We start from the raw sequence: 27,633 nt of genomic DNA on the forward strand, positions 1-27,633 counted from the left end.
GACCCAAGGAGCCCAAGACATAGACGAATAGGAAGGCTACTAGACAGGAAACAAAACAAGAAATCTAAGGGTCACAGGTTCAATATCTTCTGTAGACGTAGGAAGGACTCCTTAGAAGGGTCAATTTAGTGGTGATGCCGGATGCTTGGCTAGAGCAGTCCGGAGCTAATTGCTTGTTTTTGCACTTAATTCTCCTTTTTAATTATATATGTTTACTATGTTATCAATCTGGGAACCTGGACTCCTAACAGCTTGGGTCTACAACCAAACACTGCAATGGATCAATCTGCTGTAAGTGATCATATTGACTTCAGTAAAGCTGTCAGGTAACTTCCTGGCAAAAAAAGCCATGTAGCCAAGAGCAGAGTAAAACATAGACAAATACCCCTTGTTATGTTCTAGTATAATTTCTTTGGTCAGTGAATGGGAGAGAAGGTATTAGCCACAGAATACACATGCTTGCTTGAAAAAAGGAATCGGGTATTGGGGGTGGGGGGAATGCAACCTTACAATCCAGCACTGGAGGCTAAAATACAGAAGATCTCCACAGTTACCATATATTTCCCTTTCGTGCTCAAGTAAATTGGAAAAAAGATAAACACTACAAAAAACTAAGATAAACATACACTAATATATCATAACAAATAACTCACAATAAAAATAAACTTCATTCTTTTCTTCTTATTAGCTGTTCCCTGTTGTTCAGTTGAGGCTGCAACAGAATAATGTAGCATTTGGGGGCAAAGATGCAACACAGCAGACCAGAGCTGGAGGCTAAGATAGAGAAGATCTCCACAGCCACCATGTATTTCCCCTTGGTGCTAAGGTAGGAGGGAATAAAGGACAGCCAAACACTACAAAAGACCAACATGCTAAAAGTTATAAACTTGGCTTCATTGAAACTGTCAGGTAACTTCCTAGCAAGAAAAGCCACTGTGAAACTCACAGCTGCCAGGAAGCCCATATAGCTAAGGGTAGAGTAAAACATTGTCACAGAGCCTTCGTTACATTCTTGTATAATTTCTTCAGCCAGTGAATGCATGTCAAGATCTGGGAATGGAGGAGAGGTTGCCAGCCACACAGTACATATGAAAGTTTGAGTCAGGGAGCAGGAAAGAACAATGGAGGAGGCCAGCCTTTTCCCCACCCACTTCCTCATCCTGGAACCTGGTTTGGTGGCCATGAAAGCCAGAACCACAGTGATGGTCTTTGCCAGCACACAAGAAACTGCCACTGAGAAGATGATGCCAAAAGCAGTTTGTCGGAGGAGACATGTCACGGTCTCAGGTTGGCCAATGAACAATAAAGCGGAAAGGAAGCAGAGCTGTAGGGAGATGAGGAGAGTGTAGGTGAGGTTTCGGTTGCTGGCTTTGATGATGGGAGTATTGTGGTTCTTTAGAAATATTCCCAGCACCAGTGCTGTGATCAAAGCAAAGCAAAGAGCAAGGAAGGTTAAAGTAATGCCTAAGGTTTCTTCATAAGACAAGAAGCTTATAACCTTGGGAACACATGTATCTTGGCTCTTGCTAGGATAGTTTTCATCTGAGCATTTATTACAGTCATTCATATCTGGAAAAGGAAAGATGTTTATTGCCATTAATTTCTACAACATGCCATAGTTGCTCCCTTTTCACTTGCCCATTCCAATAATACAGTCAGTGTTGATATTGTAAAGTGTCTACAGGGCTGAGTATAACTGCTTAAGTGTTACATGAATCTAAAGTAGTATCAGAGTGAAGAGAGGGGTGCTGCAATGAAAATGGTGTGGTCATCTATTTAGGGTGTTATAGGTATGCTAAATGTGGTAGAGATTGCCATTCTCTAGGCAAACAGAAGTCTCCATAACCTTTCATTAACATTCTAAGCATTAAAAGATTAATCTATTGTGTTATGTGCATATTCCTCTGATTAACAGCTGTTCTGAGTTTGATCCAGACTAACTTAAGCGTATTTACATGTCTTGCATTTATTTCAATGGGAGCTGAGTCCAAGTAATGCAGAGTGGATTCAGGCCTCTATGTGTATTTCTTACCTTCCATACTTGAAATCTTCCCCTCTGGGCATGGAGTACAATCGTAGCAACAAAATGGCTCTCCTTCCTTCACTTTCTTGCTAGATCCAGGTTGGCAACTCTCAGTACAGACAGAAAGAGGCTGAGTCTGATCCATAAATGAAAGAACATAATTATAATAAAGAGAAAAATTATTAGGGAATCTTTTGGATTCTGGTCCTTTTTGTTTGTAGAGGGAGAAAATACCTGGTATGATATAGCAGATATTACTGTTCATTGAAAGCTGGCAATAATACCTCTTTTTCACTGATACTGAAGTGTTTGGGCAGAGCTCACACATTACAGAGCAGAAAAGCAAGCATAATATAACTATATATTTTTATATTATTTGATAAAAATATTCATGATACTTGTCATTCCTTTTTGTTGGAACCAATTTACGTTTTTACAAAGGCTCTTATGAATGTCAGGTTAACTCTTACCTTAAAGTTTATGTGGTGGGCTTTTTGTTCAAATAACTCAGGATAACTGCATTAGAGTTTTTATTCCCCCTATCCTATTCCGTTTTATTCTGCCTCACCAATGTTTATTTTGATCTCCCAATTTGTAAAATTTTGCTTACTTTCCTGTCCTGATAGCTTTGTAAATTTAGCGAGGAGCTAGGAATTTCCAGTACTCTTTTCTGCTTTGCTCCCAGTGGTTTTTCTGCTTGCTGAAAAAGAGGATATCACTCCTCTAATATATATTCTGAATATGCATCTTAACATATGTATTTTGTGAGTGTTCTTTTCATTAAAAAACTAATTTATGAGGAAATGGAACAGAACCAATCTATGGGTAAAAATATGCATCTATTACAAAAACTGGCAGCAAAAATTAGTTCCATGGGTAGTGTAGTTAACAACTGAAAAATAAAAAAGGACAATAAAAATCAGAAAGAGTGGTTGGCAGTGAAGGCTGCCATACTGGCAGTGGTGCCACTGCCATTTAGTGGAAGGGAGAGAGAGAGATGGTCTAAAAGTCATATGGACCAATGCATACCCACTGCCAGTGCAGCGCTGAACTTCCACTGCATTGTGCCTACCTATCTCCCTCCTGGTAATGCAGCAACATTGCTGTCGGGAGGCCAGGTGTGCTGTGTAACCTTTCCCTGACAGCCATTCCTGTAAGACTGATGTGTGTCAAATTTCCTGCTCAAGTTTCTTCACTATCACTCCTCTTTTCTCCTCTTCTTCTGCTCCCCTGAAACCACCTGTTTCCTCTTCTACTTTCTCCTGTCTTCTCTCAATTTTTCCTTCTCGTCTCTTTGCAATTTATGTTGCCTTTCCACCCACATTACTTCTTCATTCTTTCTGGCACATCAGCCTGGGCAGAAATCTGTGGGGTTTCCTATTTATATCAATTCATAAACAGTAATATTATTTCAATAAAAAAATCAGATTTTCATGGGTGTGTATGATTGTTAAATGAAAGCAGTTTTAGAAATCTGGACAATAAATCAGTGCTTATTCAATAGTGGAACTCCTTTGAAATAAAAGACCCTTGGACCCTACCTGGTTAAACCAGCTGTGCCATGTTATGGCATCTTCATCAAGGGTAAATGCACGATCTGGAGAAGCCTTTGGGTCCATCCTTCCAACTCTCACTCTATGAAAGGATTGGTTGGAGGAAATAATCCAGTTGATAATATCCAAGCCAGTGATTACCTCCCCATACTGGTTGAAGGAGACCTCATCTCCTGCAGTGTTGTTAAATGAGATACTTCTCAAAAAGTGGTGGAGCTAGATTGAAAAAAGCAGGAGCTTAGGAAAGGCTGCATTTTTATCTTTCAGATAAAGATTTAATGTTGGAATGGTGAAGTTTGTTTCTATGAAAAGATGTTCACACATAGGAAACTTTTAAACCTCAAATTTAATTTAATAGTGAGCCAAGCCCAGAGTCAATGGTTGATGGTGATTGAATCATATGTGGGTGGAAGTGGATTTTCCAATATATTTTATATCCTACACATCCTGCTTGCTTGTTATTTTTGTCAGTCTGCTCTCTCTCAAGATTGTTGTGGGATCACTTGCTCTGATGAAGCATTTGGGGAATAGAGGTTGCTAAGAGAATGATGCCGATGCCTCTGGCTGCCATCACTGCTTTCAAGTTGTGATTGGAGCCGCATCTCAATTGACTGCTCATTCATCAGCCCCACCCCCACCATGGATATTTTCTGCTTGAATAAGCTCATTGACTTATTCCTCTTTCATATGTGTGGTACCACCATTGTTTAGCCAAAATTTGAAAGCATCTCAATATGTCATACATTTATCAATCCAACACTGGTTTCCTCTTTCTCACACCCATGCAGAAAGTAGTAAAGCCAGGAAACAAACAGAACTGAGTAACCCCAGATGTTGGGAGGAAGTAACATTATTCCAAGGTGCTATGCATGGTGAGAATCTTCAACCCCTTACCTTCCATAACTGTTGGTTCCAATCCTTCTGTCTCCTTTTGTGAACCATTCCTCTGAAGTTAGATGAGGTCAACACATGCAAAGCATGGGCCACAGCATACACAGCATTGTAGATGCTATAGCCATGGCCAGTCATGCTCATTTCAAAAAAATCTCCAGGAAGGTTCTCCAGCTTCTCTTTCCCAGTGCATATAGTCCCCTTCACATTGCCAACCATGGAATCTGGGAATCCACAGTTAAAGGCTTGTTGCCAGAAGTCCCTGAGGAAACCATCTCCATCTGTGGTAGAAGGATTTATGCTTTTAACATAATGATGAAATCCTCTTAAATCATTTAAGTGAATTCCAAAAGATATAGTGCCATGGAACAATCTTGACTCCCAATTGCGTTGAAGGACAAATGAAGTGAACTCCATCTGGGCTGTTGTTATCCATACCTTACCTTGTATATTCATTGTCACAGGCACGAAGTTTTTTAGAAATGGAAGCCATCTTAAAACTACCATTGAATAAGATTCTCCATAGACCAGCACTACGTTAGCTTTGCTGCTCATTATTTCATCATGCAGCTTTGCCCCATGTTGAATCATACCCTCTGTGTCACTGGCAAAACTAATTTTTGGAATTTTTTCTAGAAAGGCAAAGCAGATACCACTTTGTGTAAACACTGGGAGCACAGTGTGCACAAATCTTTCTCCATTGTCGTTATCCATCACAAGGACCCCGATCCATGTCCATCTGAAATGCAGAAGCAAAGAGAGAATCCCTGCAAATTGGTGGCATTCCTGGGGGGCCATCTGGTAGAAGGAAAATCCTGGGATTTTATCATTCATCATTGGAGCAGGGCCATATGTGAGCTAAGGAGAGATTGGAGAAGTAAATGCTATGGTTGGAAATGCTGATTGGAATAGATCAAAAGTGGCTGGAGCAACCCAGTCAGATGGGTGGGGTACAAATAATGAAATTATTAAAAGCAGGGATTAATCTCAATATGGGTCTTATGCTTGTTTTTGAAATCTGTGTTCAGATCTCTGTAAGGCTTCTCATTTTGCTGCTAAGATTTCCTTGGCTGGAGATGGGAAGATTCCACTTATGTCGACAATATGGTTTGTCACAGAAATAAATTGTTGGCAAATGCTTTCATTGTTGCATTACATCCTTTCAATAACCATCCCTAAAAAGACAGTATGTGTGATTGGCTGGTATTTGTCACAAACCCAGTGCTTTTTCTGGGGGGGGGGTATGCATACCCCTAAACATTTTGTAAATTTAAGTATGGCCTCAATGAGGGGCAGTATTTCAATATGAGTAGGAAAATGAGAGTACCCCTAAACCTTTTTTTAAGGAAAATAGCACTGCACAAACCTATGAATACAGGAAAATCAGAAGCTGCTTTGTTCCCAATTCCAATTTCCTCCCTCATTTATAAATGAACTATATCACAGGGATTTCTTAGTCTTGGAAAAGAAAGGAAGGAAGGAAGGAAGGAAGGAAGGAAGGAAGGAAGGAAGGAAGGAAGGAAGGAATCTGACTATTCCTATTCCATCCATTTCTGATTCCAACCCACAAAATAAAATCTGGAAGGACCAAGGAAGTATGAAAATGGTGTTGGATCCCCATACACACAAACACACAGAAGTGCCCTACCTGTGGAATCTTATAGAGATGTAAAATAGTTGCCACATGAAGGGAGATTTCAGTGTCAAGTCCCCCGATGACAGCTGTCAGATTATTCTGGATACCACACCTATAATTTGGGGCAAATTTCTCCAGTGTGGATAAAAGTAGCATAGTGACATGACAGGTCTTCCTTGCATTGTTGTTGCTGTCATAGATGTGGAAGCCCAAGGTGTAGTTGGGTAAGATGTGAGGGTTTTTGTTGATCTCTTTTACTGCAAATGCCAAGGCCAGGATGTGCTGGTAACCCTTAGGCACCACCCTAGAACAAGAGTTGCAATCTATATCAAAACACAAAGTTAATTATTTTGAATTTAGTGGGCTTTATCACTGGCATAGGGGCATGGCATTGTAAGGGAATAAGATTGTAAGACCCTAATAAATAACACGGATCTCCCTTTCTGCTGTGTTGTGAGTTTAATTATTATTTTGTTCTGTATATTATCATTATCAACAACAAGAACAACTGGATTATAATTGTGACATTGCAAGCAATTCCACCCTTCAGGGGACCGAGACTTTGAGCTTTCTCTCTGTATAACAAAAGTGTAAGAATGTCACCATGCAGCCCCAGTTGTAGGATCTGTAGTTCCACATCACCATACTGTATTTGCATTCCCTCATAGCACAGCCCCCATTAATGGATTTATAGAGTCATATCATAAACTTGGATTTGCAAGGGGTCAGGCCAGAGTAGGGGAGGAAAAGTGAAGGCAGGTTACATTGCTGCAGTGGTCATGGGATGGAAGGAAAAAGGGAGGAATACTGTGATACCAAGCTGGTTATTAGGAAAATTCTTAGTATGATAAGTGAGTTTCCATTTGGGTAATACTGATCTGTGCTTCCTCCAAGTGTTCTGATTAGTCCTCAAAAAGAAAAGAAGAAATTTTATTTTGAAATAAGGGAACTGGGAAGGGAGTTAAAAAAGGAGACCAGTTAAAGTTAAATACATCTGGTTCCCACAGAATTGAATCATTTTGAAAAAGAAAAACATGGTGCAGCTTGGCAAATGCCTTCTCTCTCACACACGTTCCACAACAAACACGTGTCTGCCACTGTGTAACGTGTGAGCATGTCTTTCTTCCTCCCAACTCAGCCTCAGGCTTATGGGCTTACTCAATCCACCTAAGCCTGCCTTCACATGCAGAGGAAGAAACTGAGGGTTTGGAACTCATCAGCTCCCCATACCTGGTTTAGTTGGCCAGTCAAAGCCATTCCCAGGGTGTGGCTGCTCTTGCATGCTGACAGATTCTAGAAGCCACTGGTGAGAGCTGAGTGCTGGGTGGGGACCAAAGGTGGACAAACTAACACAGAAGGAAAAAGAGGTGTCCTCAACCAGAGGTACTACCCCATACTCCTCCCAATAACATATTATTCACTCCCCTGTGGAGCAATAGGTTCTCCCCCCTTCAGTGTTCTTTTAATTGCCTCAGCACTACAACCTTAGGCATTTTTAGTCTGAGATAGATCTCATTCAGTTTGAAAGGAGTTATTCCCAAATAAGAGTGCATAGATTTGTAGCCCCAGCAGGTGTTCTGATGCTGCTATTCTAGGACTCCAGTGACATAATAAATAGAAGTAAAAACAAAAAGTTCTTACACAAGCTCTTCAGATAATTCCGGTGGAAATTCTTCAGTGAAGGCTCTTGGACTGGAGACGAAGCCACCATGAGAAACAATGCCACCAATGATATAATCTCCTGACCGATGGTACTTATGAAGTGGCTTATGTATATACTGACCCCTGCAGTTTTCCATGTAGACCTGACAAACCTTTTGAGTAAATAGTGCCAGCAGAAAAACAACAAAAGCCACCATCTTCCATACAAGGGCACATCTTCCTTCTACCTTTAGATACAGTCTTCTCAATGTACCCCACACCTTTTTACATGACCATGATTCTATTTATCACATCCTCCACAAGCTTTATTTTGAGTTTTTCCAGCGGCCACTGAAACTGCACCAGGGATTTGAGAAGCAGCAGGATTAATTACAGACAATTTGATCATCAATCAGGAGGGCAATAATTAAGTCAAAATGGAGGAACCTCTGTAGATTTGCTGAAGAATATTCAGAACTGTCATTTTAACTGCTCCTCTTCACCATGGCAAGGAATATTTCGTCTTGGAATGATTCGGAACATGAAACGGACACCCAAAATAACAGAGGATAAGTGTGGGCCTGCAACAAACTATTTTACGGATTATATCTTTAAACTATATATTTATGACCTTACCCTCAAATGGTGTTTTCAGCATCTGTTTTTGAGAGGTACACTTGTTGCGAACAGGGAATATCAATGGATATTCAATCAATATCAATCAATATCAGCTGTGTCTTTGGAGAAGGAATTCTGTAGTCATTCTATACTGTTGGACTAAAGTAAAATATCCAGTTGCATCAGGCTCCTCCATTAGTTGTCCTCTAGCAACAACCATCATCATCATCATCATACCCCACCCATCTGGCTGGGTTTCCCCAGCCACTCTGGGCAGTTTATTGTACAAATAAAGCATAGTAAAACATCAAACATTAAAAACTTCCCAATAAATAATATTATTAATTAATAATCCATTAGATTATAGAAGAGGGAAAGACAGGAATGCAAGTACTCTCAATCATCTCAGCTGAGAGACTAGCAATGCTTGACTCCTCCTTGAACTCTTTCATTTCTAGCTGCTCCTTAAAAAGGTAAAGGGACCCCTGACTATTAGGTCCAGTTGCGAACAACTCTGGGGTTGTGGCGCTCATCTCGCTTTATTGGCCGAGGGAGCCGGTGTACAGCTTCTGGGTCATGTGGCCAGCATGACTAAGCTGCTTCTGGCAAACCAGAGCAGTGCACAGAAAAGCTGTTTAGCCTTCCCGCTGGAGCGGTACCTATTTATCTACTTGCACTTTGACGTGCTTTCGAACTGCTAGGTTGGCAGGAGCTGGGACCGAGCAATGGGAGCTCACCCTGTCATGGGGATTCGAACCGCCGACCTTCCGATCTGCAAGCCCTAGGTTTAACGCACAGCACCACCTGCGTCCCACAGCTGCTCGTTTGAAGATCCCTATAAAAATAAAACATTCCGGTGGCATGAAGTGCCTTTTACTAGATTTGGCTCATAACTTAGATGGGACAGTGTCTAAATGGGGAAAGCTTTCCTTCAATTTTCCATATTTTGATAATTTCTAGGTTTTATAACTGAAATCCATTTTACATTAATCCGGGAGGATTGCTCTTTCAGGGCTCTGCCATCACCATCAATATCGGGCATTGAATGTGTTGGCCTAGTGTGGGGCACCAAGGAGAGCTTGGCTGTCTGGCTGGTGTACCAACCACCTAGCGCATCAGCAGCCACGCAGTCAGGCCTGTTGGATATGGTGGCAGGCTGGGCCTTGGAGTTCCCTAACCTACTGGTTTTGGGGGACTTCAACGTTCATGCTGATGCCACCACCTCCTCACGGGCTCTGGACCTGGTGTCTTACATGGCGACATTAGGGCTCTCCCAGTTTGTTTTGGGTCCCACACACCAAGCAGGCCACATGCTGGATTTGATTTTTGGTGTGGGTATAGATGTGATCATGCTCTCACTTGTGGAAGTGCCATGGTCTGATCACTACACTTTGAAAGCCAGGATTGACTTCCCGCCCCCACCCCGTTTGGGTGGTGAGCGAAGACTGATGGATCCTGATGAATTTCGTCAGGCCTTGCAGGACCCTGCTCCCCCTGGCGGCTCACTAGATGAGCTTGTCAAGAACTGGAATAACCGGCTCTTGGCAGCCATCAATGAGATCGCACCTAAGCGCCCTCTGCAACCCTGCCGAAACCGGGCCCCCTGGCTTACTGAGGAGCTCTTGGAAATGAAGTGGGACTTCAGACGGCTAGAGTGAGTATGACGGTGTGCTTGTGTCAGAACCTCAAGAACATCTTATAGGACACTTATGAAAGCCTATGAGATGGCAGTGAAAGCTGCAAAGTTTTACTTCTCAGCTTCCATTGCATCCGCTAGCTCTCGCCCGGCGCAACTTTTTAGAATAATTAGGTCTTTAACAATCCTAGAGGAACAGCCAAATTGACCCATAGCTGTGAGGCATTTGCAAGCTTTTTTTGCAGAGAAAGTCTTGCTTCTCCGCCGTGACCTCCCTGCCAATTTGGATACGGTAACAGAACTGGAGGCCCCTCGATTGTCCTCGGGTCCAGTATTGGACCACTTCGATCGGATACTCCCTGCCAATGGAGACAGATTCCTCTGAGCTGGAAGGCCCACAACTTGCTCCCTTGACCCATGCCCGTCCTGGCTGATTAGAGTGTGTCCAACAAGGAGCGGGGCCCCCTGGGTGAGATCATCAATCAGTCCCTTGGCACGGAGACTTTCCCAGGGGAGTTGAAGGAAGCAGTGGTGTGTCTGCTCTTAAAGAAAACATCTCTAGATCCTTTAGATCTATCCAATTACTGCCTGGTTTCGAATCTTCCGTACCAGGGTAAGGTAATTGAGAGAGCAGTTGCCGAAAGGTTTCTGGATGAAACATCGGCTCTGGACCCATTTCAGTCCAGCTTTTGCCCTGGTTATGGGACCGGGACAGCTTTGATCACCCTAACAGATGATCTCTGTAGAAAGCTGGATCAAGGCGGGTCAGGACTGCTGATTCTCTTAGATCTGTCAGGAGCCTTCGACATGGTCGATCACAAACTTTTGAACCACCGCCTTGCTGACGTGGGGATTCAGGGCACAGTCCAACAATGGCTGTGTCCTTTATCTCAGATCGGAAACAGAAGGTGGTGCTAGGGATGGAGTTGCCGCCATGGCACTCCTTGGTGTGTGGAGTTCCGCAGGGTGCAATCCTTTACCCGATGCTTTTCAATATCTTTATGCACCCCCTTGCCCAGATTGTCTGGAGCTTTGGGCTGGGTTGTCATCAATATGCTGATGACACCCAGCTTTATCTGTTGATGGACGGCTGCCCTGACTTGGCCCCAGACACACTGACCAGATGCTTGGAAGCTGTGGCTGGATGGCTTTGTGGGAGCTGGTTGAAGTTAAATCCTTCGAAGACATTGGTCCTCTGGCTGGGTCAGGATGAGATGGGGTTGGGAGGCCAACTCCCATCTCTTTCGGGGGCTTAATTAGTGCCAGCGCCTTCTGTCAAAAGCTTGGGTGTAACCTTCAACACCTCCCTTTCCATGGAGGCTCAGGTTGCAGACACAGCAAAGGTGGCATTTTTCCATCTCCGCCGTATTAAGCAGTTGGTCCCTTACCTTTCTCATCCTGATCTGGCCACAATTATCCATGCAACGGTCACCTCCAGGTTTGATTATTGTAACTTGCTCTACACGGGGCTGCCCTTGAAGCTGACCCATAAACTCCAGCGGGTGCAGAATGCCACGGCGAGGCTCCTTAGGGGGTCCTTGCCGCAGGATCACATTCATCCAGTCCTTTACCAACTGCACTGGCTCCCGGTGGAGTACAGAGTCAGGTTTAAGGTGCTGGTTTTGACCTTTAAAGCCCTATGTGGCCTAGGACCCATGTACCTACAGGACCGCCTCTCTTGGTATGCCCCGCGGAGGACCTTAAGGTCCACAAATGACAACACTTTGGAGGTCTCAGGTTGCAAGGTGGTTAGATTGGTCTCAACTAGGGCCAGGGCCTTTTCAGTACTGGCCCCGACTTGGAGCCCTCTGTCACAAGAGACTAGGGCCTTGTGGGACTTGACATCTTTCCGCAGGGCCTGCAAGACAGAGCTGTTCCGCCTGGCCTTTGGTTTGGACTCAGTCTGACTGTTATGTTTCCCTCCCCTTATGGTTTTGATCTATGGGCTACTTTTAAAATGAGGCTGCATTTTAAATTGTATTTTAACCCCTTATTTTAAATTGGTCCCCCCCCCCCCATTATGTTTTTATTGTAATTTTACTGGTGTTAGCTGCCCTGGGTCTGGCTCTGGCTGGGGAGGGCGGGGTATAAATAAAATTTATTTATTTATTTATTTATCTATTTATTTATTTATTTATTTATTATTCACACCAGATTCCTGTGAGTTTTCAGATCAAGGAAAATTGTATTAAAATCAAAGAGAATTATCCTCAGATAAATGAGCTGGCATTTGCAGTTTCAGCCAGTGTTCTGAAGCTGCTGCTCTAGGATTGATCATGTGAAGCTGAGTTCTTACATAAGCTCTTCAGGCAGTACAGGTGGAGATTCCACCGTGAATGTTACAGAAGTGGATAAGAAGCCATCATGGGAAACAATGCCACCGATGATGAAATCACCTGGCTGATAATACGCGTGTAGTGGATGGTGTGGATCTTGGAGCTTGCATATCACCTTATGAGTCTGACATATGTTGTAAGGAAACAGTGCCAGCAGCAAGACCACTAAAATCACCATCCTTAATACAAGGGTAAATCTTCATTCTACACAGAAGCTGCTATTTCCCCAGGAATATTATAATCAGCATCTTCAAAACGAAAACTGTTTGAATGCTAGTTTAGTTTCCTCAGAGGCTGCAATCTAGGAGTACTCAAAATCAGAATCCAGGCCTCACCTCAATTACCCTGGTTAGATTTATTGCATCCTTTGCCCTTAGTTTTGCCAGTGGATTTTTGAAAAGCAGCAGATTTAATTACAGTCCTCTTAATAATCTAACATGACCATAGTTATTCATTCAAAGCTGGGGACTCCCTGTGGAATTGCTGTAGAATATTAATTTGTCCCATATTCAGTACTGTCATTTTTTAATTCCCTTTGGTTAGGTAATAAGGAACCAGTGGTGTAGTGGTGAATTTTGAAGTTAGAAGCTCAGCATATGAAATGCTATAACGAAAGGAGATTCCAAAATGTAGCAAGGTATAGTTAGTATCCTGGAATTTGTTTGGGGAGACATGGTTTCACACATTTGTCCCCCATGCGTCATGACTGCAGCCCTATGCATAGTAGCTACTTGAGAGTAAGCTCCCTTGAACTCCATGGAGCTCATCTCTGATTGCAAAGTTGCACAACACTTGTAAAACATATGAAGGAGAGAATACTGCTAAATGAAAGAAAAATCCAATCTCTGCTTTATTATGTTCCCTGATCTTTGACTTCCACTATACTAATCACAAACAGCAGTAAAACTTGGAAGCTTAGTTATTGCAGCACAGGACCCCCACAAAGGACTATTGAGACAAAGCCCAGTGATGGGGGGGAGCAGCAAACAGACCCAGCACTAGCACTTGTGCTAGAATACAAGCACTGGGTTGGTTAATGTTGGTTACAGCAACCTCCTGCTAGAAGTATGCATAGTTGCTACTAGGCTGAGGTGTGACTTAATGGTGTGGGTGGAATGCCAGGAAAGGCATGTTGGCCACCAGTGGCATGGGAGCCAGTGTGGTGTAGTGGTTAAGAGCGGTACTCTCATAATCTGGTGAACTGGGTTCGCATCTCCGCTCCTCCACATGCAGCTGCCGGGTGACCTTGGGCTAGTCACACTTCTCTGAAGCCTCTCAGCCCCACTCACCTCACAGAGGGTTTGTTGTGGGGGAGGAAGGGAAAGGAGAATGTTAGCCGCTTTGAGACTCCTTAGGGTAATCATAAAGCGGATCATAATAATAATAATAATAATAATAATAATAATAATAATAATAATAAAAAAAAAAAAAATTTTATTTATATCCCGCCCTCCCCAGCCGAAGCTGGGCTCAGGGCGGCTAACAACAATCAAAATAGTCCGACATTCTTAAAAAATTCATTATAAAATTAATTAAATCAAATTAAAATCAAATTAATGGCAACCATCAAGCAAAATTCTGTGCAGATTGCCGATTGCCAGAGGAGGGGGTCAGGCTGCGCCCTGACCAAAGGCCTGGTGGAACAGCTCTGTCTTGCAGGCCCTGCGGAAGGATGTCAGATCCTGCAGGGCCCTAGTATCATCAAATCCAAACTCTTCTTCTTCTGTGAGAAAAAGGACAGACATTGCAGGCAGAAAACCAGGAAGAATGAGTTTCTGGTGGAGGAAGTCAAAGGTCAGGGAGAGGGGCAATGAAGGAAAGGAGCCCATAGAAAACATTGAGTCCTTGGCCTAGTGGTCAACCCATTTAAATGGATTCAGTCTGAATGCAGAGGGAGGGGAAAATCTGAGTCACTGAATCAGGCTGTAAATTGAATTGGAGATGGGGAGGGGGAAGCCTGTGCAGCCCTAAAATACATATTGGCTTTCAGTTCTATATCTGGTGAATCCCCCCCCCCCGATCAATCCAGTGACCTATATACATTATGAATATTGTGTTCTGATCCATGAGACAAGTTGGTGAACTAAGACATTTCAGTTGAGGCTCCCCCACTGTGGAATGCTCTGTGCACTGAGCTCCACCTGGTGCTTTGCTGAAACCTTTCTGATGCCAGGTAATTTTTAAAATAATTTATTAAATTTCTATAACGCCATTCAGCCAAAGATCACAGGACAGTTTACAATATAAAAATACAAAAATACTTACCAAAATAGCAAACAAAAACAATACCCCACCACACACAGTTCAAAGTGTCATAGATTGTTTAATTAGCCAAAGGCTTGCAAAAAGAGGAATGATTTTGCCTGGCACCTAAAGGTATGTGAGGAAGGCGCCAGGAGTATTCCACAAATGGAGAGTTACTGCAGAAGAGGCCCATTCTCATGCTTGTCACCCTCCAGACCTACCCTTTCCCCTGGGTTTTTGATGGTCTGAGACTATGTCTTGCTGTTGTTATGCTGCCAAAGCTTCCTGTGGCTGGTACATGTGTGCTTCGCAAACCAAATGTTTTGCATGAATTCTGAATAATGCATTTATGTTTATGTTTTGTTTTTGTTTTAAAAATGCTTCAAGGAGATCTTTGCATAACAGGGGACTAACAAGGAACAGCAGCAACAGTAGCAACTATTGTCACCTTAATGGAAAGGCATTGTGAGACATAATATTCTAGTCTATAACAATATTCTATCAAAATGTCTGGGCTATCAGAATGAATAAGAAAGTGTGATGGACCAGAGCATGGTTTATTCATAATGCCTTTTCTAGACATCTCAAGGGGACCTGATTCAGACCATATTTTTTTTTTAAACCATTGCTATGGGAACTGTATTATCTCACAGTATATAATTAAACTATGGAACTCGCTGCTGGGGGTAGCAATGATGGCCAGCAGCTTGGATGGTTTTAAAAGTGAATTAGAGAAATCCCTAGAGGATATGGCTAGGATTGTTTGATTTATGTTTTTAATGTATCATGTACTTTGATGTTTTTCAAAAGCAGAGACATCACCTTGCCAACAAAGGTCCGTAAAATAAAGCCATGGTTTTCCCAGTAGTGATGTATGGAAGTGAGAGCTGGACAATAAAGAAGGCTGATCACCGAAGAATTGATGCTTTTGAATTATGGTGCTGGAGGAGACTCTTGAGAGTCCCATGGACTGCAAGAAGATCAAACCTATCCATTCTTAAGGAAATCAGCCCTGAGTGCTCACTGGAAGGACAGATCGTGAAGCTGAGGCTCCAATACTTTGGCCACCTGAGAAGAGACGACTCCCTGGAAAAGACCCTGATGCTGGGAAAGATGGAGGGCACAAGGAGAAGGGGATGACAGAGGACGAGATGGTTGGACAGTGTTCTCGAAGCTACAAACATGAGTCTGACCAAAATGCGGGAGGCAGTGGAAGACAGGAGTGCCTGGCGTGCTCTGGTCCAGGGGGTCACGAAGAGTCGGACATGACTAAATGACTAAACAACAAAATACTTTGATGTTAGCCACATCCTGGCCGGGGAGGATGGGGTATAAATAAAATTTATTATTATTATTATAGCCATGATGGCTATGCTCTGCCTCTGTGGTTGGAGGCGGTAATGCTTCTGCATACCAGTTGCTGTAAATCGCTTGCAGATTTCCCACAGACATCCGCTTGTCCACTTTGTACCCAGGTTGCTGCACCAGAAGGGTCACTAGCTTGATCCAACAGGCTTTATCTTTCATTCTGTTGTTCTGTAGTAGGGAATAGCTGACAGTCAAATCTGGCTCAATGAACTAGAAAGGAAAATAGTCAACTAATATTTCACAAATGGCTTGAAAAGGATGAAGTTCATTCATTGTAGTCTTACAGATTCCATTATGCTGAAAGCTTTGAGGCAAGTTTTATAATTGCGAATTAAGACCAGATACAGATTTGCTTATAAGTAAATTTTGGTAAGAATTGCTCCGAGTCTCCAAACTAACATATACTACAAGAGAATAATGTGTGTGTACAATGTACTGTTATTATTGTATTCCTAAAAACAAATGCCAAAGCATTTTTCCAAATGAATTTTCAGCTACGGATTTTTGGAAACTAGAAACATTTATAAGGGAGCTGCTGAACACGTGTGAAAATATTCTCCTCTACATGCAGAGAAAAACACAGATTATAGCAAAGGACAGGTTTATTATTTCTTTAGCTTTTCTTCCTTATTATTATTATTAGCTGTTCCATGTTGTTCAACTCAGGCCTCAGCAAAAGTATATAACATTTTGGGAGAAAGATGCAACCCAGCAACCCAAGGCTGGAGGCTAAGATAGAGAGGATCTCCATAGCTAGCATGTATTTTCCCTTGGTGCTCAGGCAACTGTTGAGTTGGTCTTTACCAATATTCTGTGGTACACAAACACATCTCCTGTATTGGGTACAAATTATAGCAAAGGACACTTATTAAATTCTTCAGGCTTTTCTTCTTATTAGTTGTTCCCTGTTGTTCAGTTCAGGCCTCAACACAATAATATAACATTTAGGAAAAAAGATGCAACCCATCAACCCAGCACTGGAGGCTAAGATAGAGAAGATCTCCACAGCAACCATGTATTTTCCCTTGGTGCTCAGGTACGATGGAATAAAGGACAGCCAAACACTGCAAAAGACCAACATGCTAAAAGTGATAAACTTGGCTTCATTGAAACTGTCGGGTAATGTCCGGGCAAGGAAAGCAACAGTGAAACAGATAATTGCCAGAAGACCCATATAGCTAACAACACAGTAAAACATAGTCACAGACCCCTCATTACATTCTAGTATAATTTCTTCTGCCATTGAGTGACTGTCAAAATCTGGAAATGGGGGAGAGGTTGCTAGCCATACAGTACAGATCCCTGCCTGCACAAAGCAGCAGAAAAAAACAATAATGTTGGCCAGTCTCTTCCCCACAAAGGTTCTCACCCTAGATCCAGGTTTGGTGGCCATGAAAGCCAAAACCACAGTGATGGTTTTTGCCAATACACAAGAAACAGCCACTGAGAAGATGATGCCAAAAGTGGTTTGTCGGAGGAGACATGTTACCTTCTGAGGTTGGCCTATAAATAGCAATGCACAAAGGAAGCAGAGCAGGAGGGAGATGAGGAGAGTGTAGGTGATGTTCCTGTTGTTTGCAATGACAATAGGAGTGTCATGGTGCTTCATAAATGTACCCAGCACCAGAGCTGTGATCAGAGAAAAGGAAAGAGAAAAACAGGCTAAACTGATGCCCAAAGGTTCTCCATAAGACAAGAAGCTTCTACTCTTGGGAATGCATGCATCTCGATTCTTGCTCGGATAGTCTTCATCTAAGCATTTATTACATTCAGCTGTATCTGGAAAAAGAAATATGAGGTCTTGATCCCAGTTACATGCCACAAATATCAACAACATGCTGAAATTGTTCCTCTATCTCAAATCAAATGTCTCCTTTCAGTACAGAGAATACATATTAGTGCTGGCACTATAGATTGTGGCACAGGTTGGTTTAACTTGTTTAGAACGAATGTAGACATAAAGCAACATTTTTTCTAAAAAGATGTGGTAAACCTGCTGACAGGAAGCCATGTTAAATTTGGCTCACATCCCAGGTTTATGCAGGAACTGGGGTGGCTTGTAAGGTTATAGGCTATTCACCCTCACAGTTGTTGAATGTATAGTCTGGGTGCATGCTGCAGGTAGCAGAAGAGTTGACCAGTTCCCCTTCAATTACAAAAGAACCACAAGCCCTTTGTCATTCTTACTGGATAAATGTATCCAGAATACCCAAAGGCCAGTGATCAGAAAAACACACACAAAACATGACAGATTATGTCCAATTCTAAAGCTTCTTTCCAGCCCTTGCAAAAGATTTCATCCAAATTTAAATAGTAAAGAAAAGCAGTCATGAGGTATGCATAGTCTGACATGTTTGTTCCTGTGGATCACAGATCTTCTGTGCACCTTTAGCTCCCTATAGTTATAGTTGTCAATACAAAGATCCCTTTTGAAATTAAGTGGAAAAGTTAGAAATTATTATTGTTATTATCACTATTCATTTATTCATCGCCTTCTACATACGTGTCTCAAGTAAAACAGTTTAAAACACCACAAAAACAAACAAGTTTAAAAAACCTGAAACAATTCAATACAGAACTGACACCCATGGCATTCAAAAACCTATAGAAACCCATTCATCCAGTTGGGAAAACAGAACAAAAAAATATATCAAAAAAATCAATTGTTTGCAGAAAATGCAGATAGTACCTGTCAAATCTTGACCATAATGCTATTCCATGTAAGAGGGACAGCCACCATAAAAGCCCTACTTTGGGTTAGTGTGGTACAAGCATCTGATATCTTTGGAACTGCTACAAGGAATTTTCCCACAGACCCCAGTGCCCTGTTAGGTATGTAAGGAATAAGGGGTCTTACAAGTAACCTTGGCCTGAGCTACATATGGCATCAGATGCTAGTACCAAAACCATGGTCAGGGCCAGATTTAGGTTTGATGAGGCCCTAAGCTACTGGAGGTGATGGGGCCCTTTATATGTCCAAACCAATGATATTTTAGGGAGCAGGCTAGCAGGTGGGGCCCATTACTTACGTCATAGGAGCCTACACAACACAAAACACAATTGTTGTATGTAGGTTTTATTTTATTTGTTTCTTATCTTATATTTTGGAAATGTATATCCAGTGTTTTTTTCTTTAATTTTTTTTTGGGGGGGCCAAGAGAGTGGGGCCCTAAGCTATAGCTTGTTTAGCTTATACATAAATCCGGCACTGATCATGGTCCTGTAGTAGGTTGGCAGCCAGCAGAAATCATAGAATCATAGAATTGTACACTTGGAAGGAACCAAGATGGCCATCTAGTCCAACCCCTGGCAATGCAGGAATCTTTTGCCTAACATGAGGCTCAAACCCATGACTCTGAGATTAAGAGTCTCGTGCTCCAGCAACAGAGTGTGCTCTCTCTCTCTCTCTTTCTCTGTCTGTCTCACGTTATATGTTGTGGGTCATTTACCTTCTCTAGCAACCTAGACATGACTTAATGCAAGCCTCATTTCTTTTATTTAGCAGTAACTATTGCCTCTGGATCCAATCTCCTCTTACCCTTTTGATTTGAAATCTTCCCCTCTGGACATGGGATGCAGTCATAGCAGCAAGATGGCTCCCCCTCCTTCACTTTCTTCCTAAAACCGGGGTGGCAACTCTCAGTACAGACAGAAAGAGGCTGAGTCTAATCAGTAAAAAAAGAACAGAATGAGAATCTTAAAATTCATGCACTTGGAATCCAACATTTTATCCACCGATAAAGGCAGAAACGTCTCAACCAAAGGCTAATTGTGCTAAGGGTAAAATTCTTTCTGGCACTAAAAACCAGCAGCCTCAGTTGAAGACTCTAAACCAAGGAAGAAACAGCTTGGAAATCTAGGCCATAAAGTGAGAGTGAGGCCAATAGTGATGCCAATCATACCTTTCAAAAGAACCCCTAGAACTGCAAAACAATTCTCAATATGCAGATTAAAATGTGGATTTAATTAAATATGTATTTTGAGAGAAAATAACAATTAAAACACCCATTTAAATATATAAATTGAAACTTTTTAAAATGGAACAAAAAATGAATCGGTGACATGAAGCACTAATAGAGAGATGCATTAATTCCTAGACCCAGTGTGCCCCATCTATCCCAGCAGCTTGACTCCATTTCTCTCCCTCCCTTTTCCATTCTGTTCATCTTCACCACCTCTTCTACTGTTTCCATGTAAAGCTTTAGTTGTCTCTTCTACCTGTTTCTGTTTGCTATTGGCTTTTCCCTCTGGTCTTCTGTTGCCTCCACTATCCACACTTATTCTCACACCCTTTCCGGGTCAGCAATTAGGATGGAATTTTTTGGGTCCAGTTTGTTTCATAAGGCAAATACCAGTATTTCCACAGGTCTTTATATTTATTAAACGAACTTAAATCTAGGCATCAGGACAGATGTTCAATGCTCATTCAAAACTGGATTACTTTCTAGATAAATGTCACCTGGAATCTACCTGGTTAAACCAGCCATGCCATGTTATGGCATCTTCATCAATGGTGAACACTCGGCCTGGCGGAGCCCGGGGATCTATTCTCCCAATTTCCACTTTGTGAAGGGATTGGTTGGGGAAAATAATGCAGTTGATGACATCCAAGCCAGATATTATCTCTCCGTTCTGGTTAAAGGAAACTGTGTCTCCTGCAGTGTTGTTAAATGACACACCTCTCAGAAAGTGGTGAAGCTAAATTGAAAACAAAAGGTAAAAATATAGAAAATAGTGCATAAGCATTTACAATCTACCCCCCCCCCATTTTCAAATTTTATTTATACTTTTCAGTTATACATTTCACTGGTTTTATACATTTCACTAATTTTACAATCATTTTAACATTTCAAAACTTGACTTCTCCCCCCCCCCTTTCTGCGGTTCCTTAAATTTATTTTTTAATACCCACTGCATATCCAAATTAACTTACTTTGCTCATTTATTCATCTACTTTATATATATATATATATACGCTTATAAAACTGCAGGTTATTACAATAATCCTGCCTGTGTTCTTATCTGTTTACAATTTGTCTGTAAATATTCAATCAGCCATTTGCATTCTTTTATAAAAAGTTTATCTTTATTTCTTATTCTTCTGGTAAGTTTCTCCATTTCTGTGTATTCCATAAGTTTTTGTATCAATTCTTCCTTTGCTGGGACTTCTGCTTCTTTCCATTTTGGAGCAAGTAACATTCTTGCTGCTGTAGTAGCATACACAAATAAGTTTCTTTTCTTTTTCTTTTCTTTATTAGATACAGTATTTACAGGACATATACATATAAAATATACAAAGAAAAAGAAAATAAAACATAAGAAAATGAAAAAAGTAAAAGTAAATCTCATAAACAAACATTTTTGAATATACTTCATCATAGGGAGTACGAGCCACCCACACGAATAAGTTTCTATACATTTTAGGTAATTCTGTTTCTATAATTCCCCAAAGAAAAGCTTCTGGGTTTTTTAAACAAAGGTTATTTTAAACATTTTTTTTATTCCATTATATATGATTTCCCAGTAAGCTTTAACCTTACCACAGGACCACCACTTATGATAAAAAGAACCGTCTTTCTCTTTCCATTTCTAACACTTACTGGATTTAGATTTATACATTTTTGCCAATTTACTCGGTGTTAGATACCATCAATAGAGTGACGCGGGTGGCACTGTGGTCTAAACCACAGAGCCTAGGGCTTGCTGATCAGAAGGTCGCGGTTTGAGGCCCTGTGACGGGGTGAGTTCGAAAGCATGTCAAAGTGCAAGTAGATGTATAGGTACCACTCCAGCAGGAAGGTAAATGGTGTTTCCGTACGCTGCTCTGGTTCGCCAGAAGCCGCTTAGTCATGCTGGCCACATGACCCAGAAGTTGTCTGTGGACAAACGCCGGCTCCCTCGGCCAGTAAAGCGAGATTAGTGCCACAACCCCACAGTCGTCCGAGTCTGTACTTAACGGTCAGGGGTCCCTTTACCTTTAGATACCATCAATATACACTGGTAGCTAGGGTTACATATGCTTCAGGTTACATACGCTTCAGGTTACAGACTCTGCTAATCCAGAAATAGTACCTCGGGTTAAGAACTTTGCTTCAGGATGAGAACAGAAATTATGCTCCGGAGGCACGGCGGCGGCAGGAGGCCCCATTAGCTAAAGTGGTGCTTCAGGTTAAGAACAGTTTCGTGTTAAGAACGGACCTCTGGAACGAATTAAGTACTTAACCCGAGGTACCACGGTATCATTTTCATATAATTTCCCCTTAAACCATAACATGCTGTAAATTTTATATTTACAAACTAAAGCCTAATGGGGAAGGGGAGACAATGAATGAGTTAATATATTAGTGGGTGTATGTTTTTGAGTGAGACAGAGAAAGAGAATCAATTGGTGTAGAAAAATGTGTGAATAAATGTCCGCATGCATATCTATAGGTCAGTGCATGTGTATATGTGAATGTGTGTTTGTGAGGTGGTGCAGTCCACTACTAGCCCCAACCATGTCCACCGTCATTTTTGCCCTAGCTACTGCTGGAATGAAATTCTAGGATATTTAGCCATGAGGAAATGAAGTCTTCAAACAGAAAAAAAGATTTGCCATACCCATTCTAATGCTACCGGTAGAATAATGCTGTGGGCAATTTCAAGGGGATATGTACTCATCCTTTGATGTACTCATCAAAAATATTTCATGAAATGTTACTACATAAATCAGCAATACTATCATTACATGCTGCAACAGAATGATATGATTATCCCTCTGTAAATAATTCATACATTGATTTCACAGACCTCAAAGAGGACATCAGAATGCCTGACTGAATAGGGCTTATCTCTACTTTCTAGTTGCCTGGAAAAGAAGGAAGAGGAAAATGTCCGTAGAGGAAGAGTTGGAAAGAATGTAACACCCACTTGAGGTGGTTTACTCCTTTACCTGCCAAAATTGTTGCTTCCAAAGCTTTTGCCTTCCTCTATTCATCATTTGTGAATGTTTGAGTCTTGCTAAGGACATGGCATGTAAAGCATGGGCCAAGGCAAAGACAGCATTGTAGATGCTGTAGCTTTGACCTTGCACTGTCATTTCAAAGAGAGACGCAGGAAGGTTCTCTACCTTCTCCATTCCTGTGCAGATATCCCCCACCACTTCATCCAGAACGCGATGGGGAAATACACAGCCAAAGGCATGTTGCCAGAAATCCCAGATGAAATCATCATCTTCTGCATTGAAAGGGTTTCTGCCCTCAATGTATTGATGAAATCCTGGTAGATTATTGGAATGAATTCTGAAGGCTATAGCACCAGTGAATATAGTTGCATCCCAATCCCGCTGAAAGGTCAATGAAATGAACTCAAATTGGGCTGTGGTTATCCATACTTTACTTTTTACATTATTTGACATTTGCTCTAATTTTGATAGATATGGAAGCCATCTAAAAAATACAAAGGAATAAGCTTCTCCATAGACTACCACTACATTGGCGTTGCTGCTCATCACTTTATCATGTATGTTTGCCCCCTGTTCCATCATGGCAAGACCATCAATGAGAAAACTATGTTTGGGGACTCTTTCTATAAAGGCAAAACAGATGCCACTCTGGGAGAAGAGTGGGAGCACATTTTGTACAAAACTTTCTCCATTGTCATTATCCATCACAGTGATCCCAATCCATGTCCACCTGAAATACAGAAGTAAAGAGAGAATTCCTGCAAACTGGTGGCCTTCCTGGGGTGCCATCTGGTAGAAAGGAATCCGTGGGGTTTTATCATTCATCACTGGAGCGGGGCCATATATGAGCTAAAGAGAAATGGGTAGGAAAGATAATTATAACCGTAAGTGGTTCTATGCAGCGGGATTTGTGGTGTGGGGTGTGGGACAGGTTGGGCACAAGCAGTTAGTGCCAGCCCCAACTTCAACCTAGGGAATTGTGGTTGTCCTAACAGCCAGCCCTAGAGTCTAAGGCTGCTGTTGCTGAATGCCATGCTAGTTCTGAGTAAGGCCTCTCTCATCAGTGATTTGATTATTGAGGATCTGCCCTATATCTTCCTCTGTTGAAGAAAGTTGCAAAGAATTCATACAGTTTCTCTACAATTTCCTTATCCTACTTTAGCACACCTTTGACTCTCTAGTCATCCAAGCATCTGCCTGCTTCCCAAGATAGTCTCCTGCTACTAATATATTAAAATAATTTATTATTGTTGGTCTTAAATGTAACAACAGACTCTGGTGCATTGAATAGACAAGACCAATAGTGGGTCCAACAGTTGAGAAGGTGGTTTCCTCACATGGTGTAGAGGGAAGTGAGAGGCAGATGTAACCCATCAACCTCCACTGTCTTGCTGGATATCTAGGAGAAGGAAAACTCTGGTGCTCAACCTCCACTGCCTTGCTGGATATCTTCAGGATAAGGTTCTCTCCTCAAACAGGTAGAACTTATCCATATTTAACTTTTGCCCCACACTTTCTAGGCAGAGGTCCACACTTTCCCGGTCTGTGACCAAGCACTCCCCCCCCCCCCGCCGCCCACTTGCTCAAGAAAAACCCAATATTTACAGCTGAATCAGAGCCAACAGCAAAGTGCTTTTTCCATGGATTCCATGGATTCCCAGTTTCTTTGAGTAAAGAGCAGGTTTTCATGGGGAAACAAGCTCTCAGACACAGACCTAGAAAGCCCAGACCTGTTCATAGAAATATGGAACAACGATAAGTGTAGATAAGCCCTTAATTATGTTTTGAACTATTTTGGTGTTACTTCGGTGAAAATTAACCTCCACTTTATGAATGGGTCTGCTTCCCAGTCTTCAAAATGGTCACTCCATGGTTGGCACAAACAATTGGCTCACATGATACCCCATTCATTATTATTGGATGTCAGCAATATAGACAAAGAATTAACAACTTGGCACATTGGAAACAATGAATAAGATGTCCATTTGAACATGGCCTGCAATAATGAAGGACATGCTTTCTGTTTCCAGATCTTTGACTACCCATATAAATGTAGTACTGATTTGCAGTTAAACTTTATGAATGTCATGTGGTTTTTCTCATTTGCAAATGAACTATGAATATATTTTTTCTTAGTCTCAGTGTCCTTTGCAAAAGAAGCAAAGAAAGATAATGGTTGATCTGATTACTCCCAATGTATGTATTTCTGTCTCTAAACTATAAAATACAATCTGCAAGAAAGAATGAAAATAGTATGAATTTTTAATATTCCCCACAGAAAACCAGGCACAGATGTCCTACCTGTGGAATCTTATAAATATCCAAGATAGTTGCCACATGAAGGGAGATTTGTGCATCCCCACCACCGATGACAGCTGTCAGATTATTTTGGATGCTACATATATAGTTGGGTAAAAATTTCTCCAGTGTGAATAAAAGTAGCATTGTGGCATGATATGTTTTCCTTGCATCAGCATAGCTGTCATAGATGTTGAAGCCCAAGGTGATATTTGGTAATAGCTGAGGGTTTTCATTGATTTCCTTTACTGCAAATGTCAAGGCCAGGATGAACTGGTAACTCTTGGGCACCACTCTAGAATAAGAATAGTGTACTTTATCAGAAGAGTGTTCTACACTTGTTGCACAACCCAAAAGGTATTTCCAAAGCAATCCATTTGAATCCATTGGTGCTCAATCCCATAAGCATTGGTATAACATTTTAAGATTGAGATTCTGTGCAGAATTACCTTTAAGCAAACCCAAAGAACACTATGGGATTTACTTTACTTTCTGTATCTGTATCTCATTATTATTAAAATATTTTGAAGGCAGTCTTTAGTTTAAAGTGGCCTATGCAAAGATAATGGAAACAAGAAGCACCAACCATGAAACACATCAAGCATTTTGTGAAGATGCTTTCACTGAAAATAAGCTGGAGAACAAAATGAAAATCAAAAAGAAATAATCTTTTTAATATCATGCGTTAGGAACACAAGAAAGTGATGGTGGTGGTGACGACATTTGTAAACTGAAGGATTATTGCTTTGTATATCAGGTGACATAACTAAAATAGGTTACATCTGAATAATGGAAATCATAAATCTCCTCTGATATGAGGAGAATGATGTTTCCAAAAAGTCAAAATTCAGGTTACATGACTTTTACAGAGAAAGGGCTGCCAGAATTATGAATTTGGATCCATGAAAATTCTTTGGCTGATGGTAGCACTGAGTTGTAGTTCATTTCCCCAAATTGCCAATGAGCACTACCCTTAAAAAATCAGTTTTGGATTTTGGGGAAGGCTAAACTGGGCACACATACCCTCCAACCTTTTCCAGCAGAAAATCAGGATGCATGTTAGCTGGCTCACGCAGGAGAATGGCACCAAAAGATGTGTGAATCTGCTGGCTGCCTCTCCTGTCACAGCCCCTACCTGGAAGCTGCTTGCTCTCTTCCCTCCTCATTCTTTTCCTCCTCCTGCACATCACACCGCCATGACAGCAGCAATGGCTTGGACAGTGGCAGAGAGGGGCAAGCAAGAGCATGCCATGTGTCTGCTGCCTCTGCTCCTGCAGGGAACTGCCTCTCCTACACACAAAAGTTCCATTTCATGAAGGTCCCTCTGCTAAGTGCAAGTGCAAGTGGCAAGCGCCGGCTCCTCTTTCTCCCATTATCGGTGGAGGGAAAACAGGATATTCTCTGATGAATTCAGAATTTGGGGTTGCTTCTGTAATTCACCGAATGTCTCAGAAAATAGGGATACTTGACTGGCATGGGGTATATTCTTTGTTTCCAGATATTTCCGGATTCTACCCCAGCAGCTTCAGTTTAAAGAGACTCTTAGTGAGCAGGACAAGGAAAGGTCTCACTGAACTATTGCAGATATTAATATAGGACACATAAAAACTGAATCCTTTTCAAATAAAAATTGTCCAGAGCCATAAATACGATTTAAAGCTTTACTAACCAGGACTTCCTCAAAATGGGTACTAAACAGTCAATGATACATCCAGAAAGTTGAATAAAGCATATGGTTCATACAGGATACAAAAGATGCAACTAGAACAGTAAATCTCTTTGCTGGAACAAAGGTACATACAGATGAGATATATCTATAATATATATGTTGCAATATGGCATTACTCCTATAATTTTTGTGTTTTCAAAGCTGATTTACTGAGGAACTCGTTTTACTGGTTTACTGTAATCATCTCATTATTATGTACTATAAAATAATAAGTTTAGTGATCCATTTTTTGTTAGTCTTGTCATATTTTATTATTTATGTATGTACAATTTGTTAACAACAAAATAAATGAAATAAATCAAGTTCTTACGCAAACTCTTCAGGCAATGCTGGTGGGGGTTCTTCAGTGAATAGTGCTGAACTGGAAATGAAACCACCATAAGAAGCAATGTGTCCAATGATGAAATTTCCTGACTGATGATACATGTGAAGTGGACGGTGTAGGTAACAAACCCTGCATTTAACAATGTGAGCTATCAATGCCATGTGAGGAAACAGCACCAGCAGCAAGGCCACTAAAACAACCATCGTAAGTAAAAGGGCAGATTTTCAATCTACACACAGATTCCCCCAGTTCCCCTCTCTTGCTCTAAACAGTGCTGGGTTTCTTTATAACATCCTTCACAGCCTCTCCTATTAGTTTTGCTTGTGGCTACTGAAATTCCACAAGAGGTTGGACAATCCAGTATAATTAACTGGTTTTGATAATTATAGACG

The 27,633-nt window shown here is 41.5% G+C and overlaps 3 protein-coding genes across 3 annotated transcripts; 1 reads left to right on the forward strand and 2 right to left on the reverse strand.

Annotated features, from left to right (window-relative positions):
- Window positions 1-667: 667 nt before the first annotated feature.
- Window positions 668-7,902, reverse strand: LOC114583206 (vomeronasal type-2 receptor 26-like). Its single transcript, XM_077918139.1, has 6 exons — window positions 7,745-7,902; window positions 6,116-6,407; window positions 4,471-5,325; window positions 3,565-3,792; window positions 2,033-2,159; window positions 668-1,569 (listed from the first exon to the last, which is right to left on the reverse strand). The coding sequence occupies exons 1-6, from the start codon at window positions 7,900-7,902 to the stop codon at window positions 668-670; spliced, it is 2,562 nt and encodes an 853-aa protein (XP_077774265.1).
- A 383-nt stretch (window positions 7,903-8,285) lies between these two features.
- LOC144325312 (uncharacterized) lies at window positions 8,286-10,206 on the forward strand. The gene is given in 2 exon segments (XM_077918140.1): window positions 8,286-8,415; window positions 9,323-10,206. Coding segments are annotated over 2 exon segments (1,014 nt in total).
- Window positions 10,207-16,823: 6,617 nt separating this feature from the next.
- LOC114583205 (vomeronasal type-2 receptor 26-like) lies at window positions 16,824-26,374 on the reverse strand. The gene is made up of 6 exons (XM_077918142.1): window positions 26,211-26,374; window positions 25,191-25,482; window positions 22,878-23,738; window positions 20,417-20,644; window positions 19,485-19,611; window positions 16,824-17,725 (listed from the first exon to the last, which is right to left on the reverse strand). Exons 1-6 carry the CDS (start codon window positions 26,372-26,374, stop codon window positions 16,824-16,826), a joined length of 2,574 nt encoding a protein of 857 aa, XP_077774268.1.
- Window positions 26,375-27,633: the final 1,259 nt, after the last annotated feature.

This window comes from Podarcis muralis, chromosome 13 (genome assembly GCF_964188315.1).
Source record: "Podarcis muralis chromosome 13, rPodMur119.hap1.1, whole genome shotgun sequence".
NCBI classification, from domain to species: Eukaryota; Metazoa; Chordata; class Lepidosauria; order Squamata; family Lacertidae; genus Podarcis; species Podarcis muralis.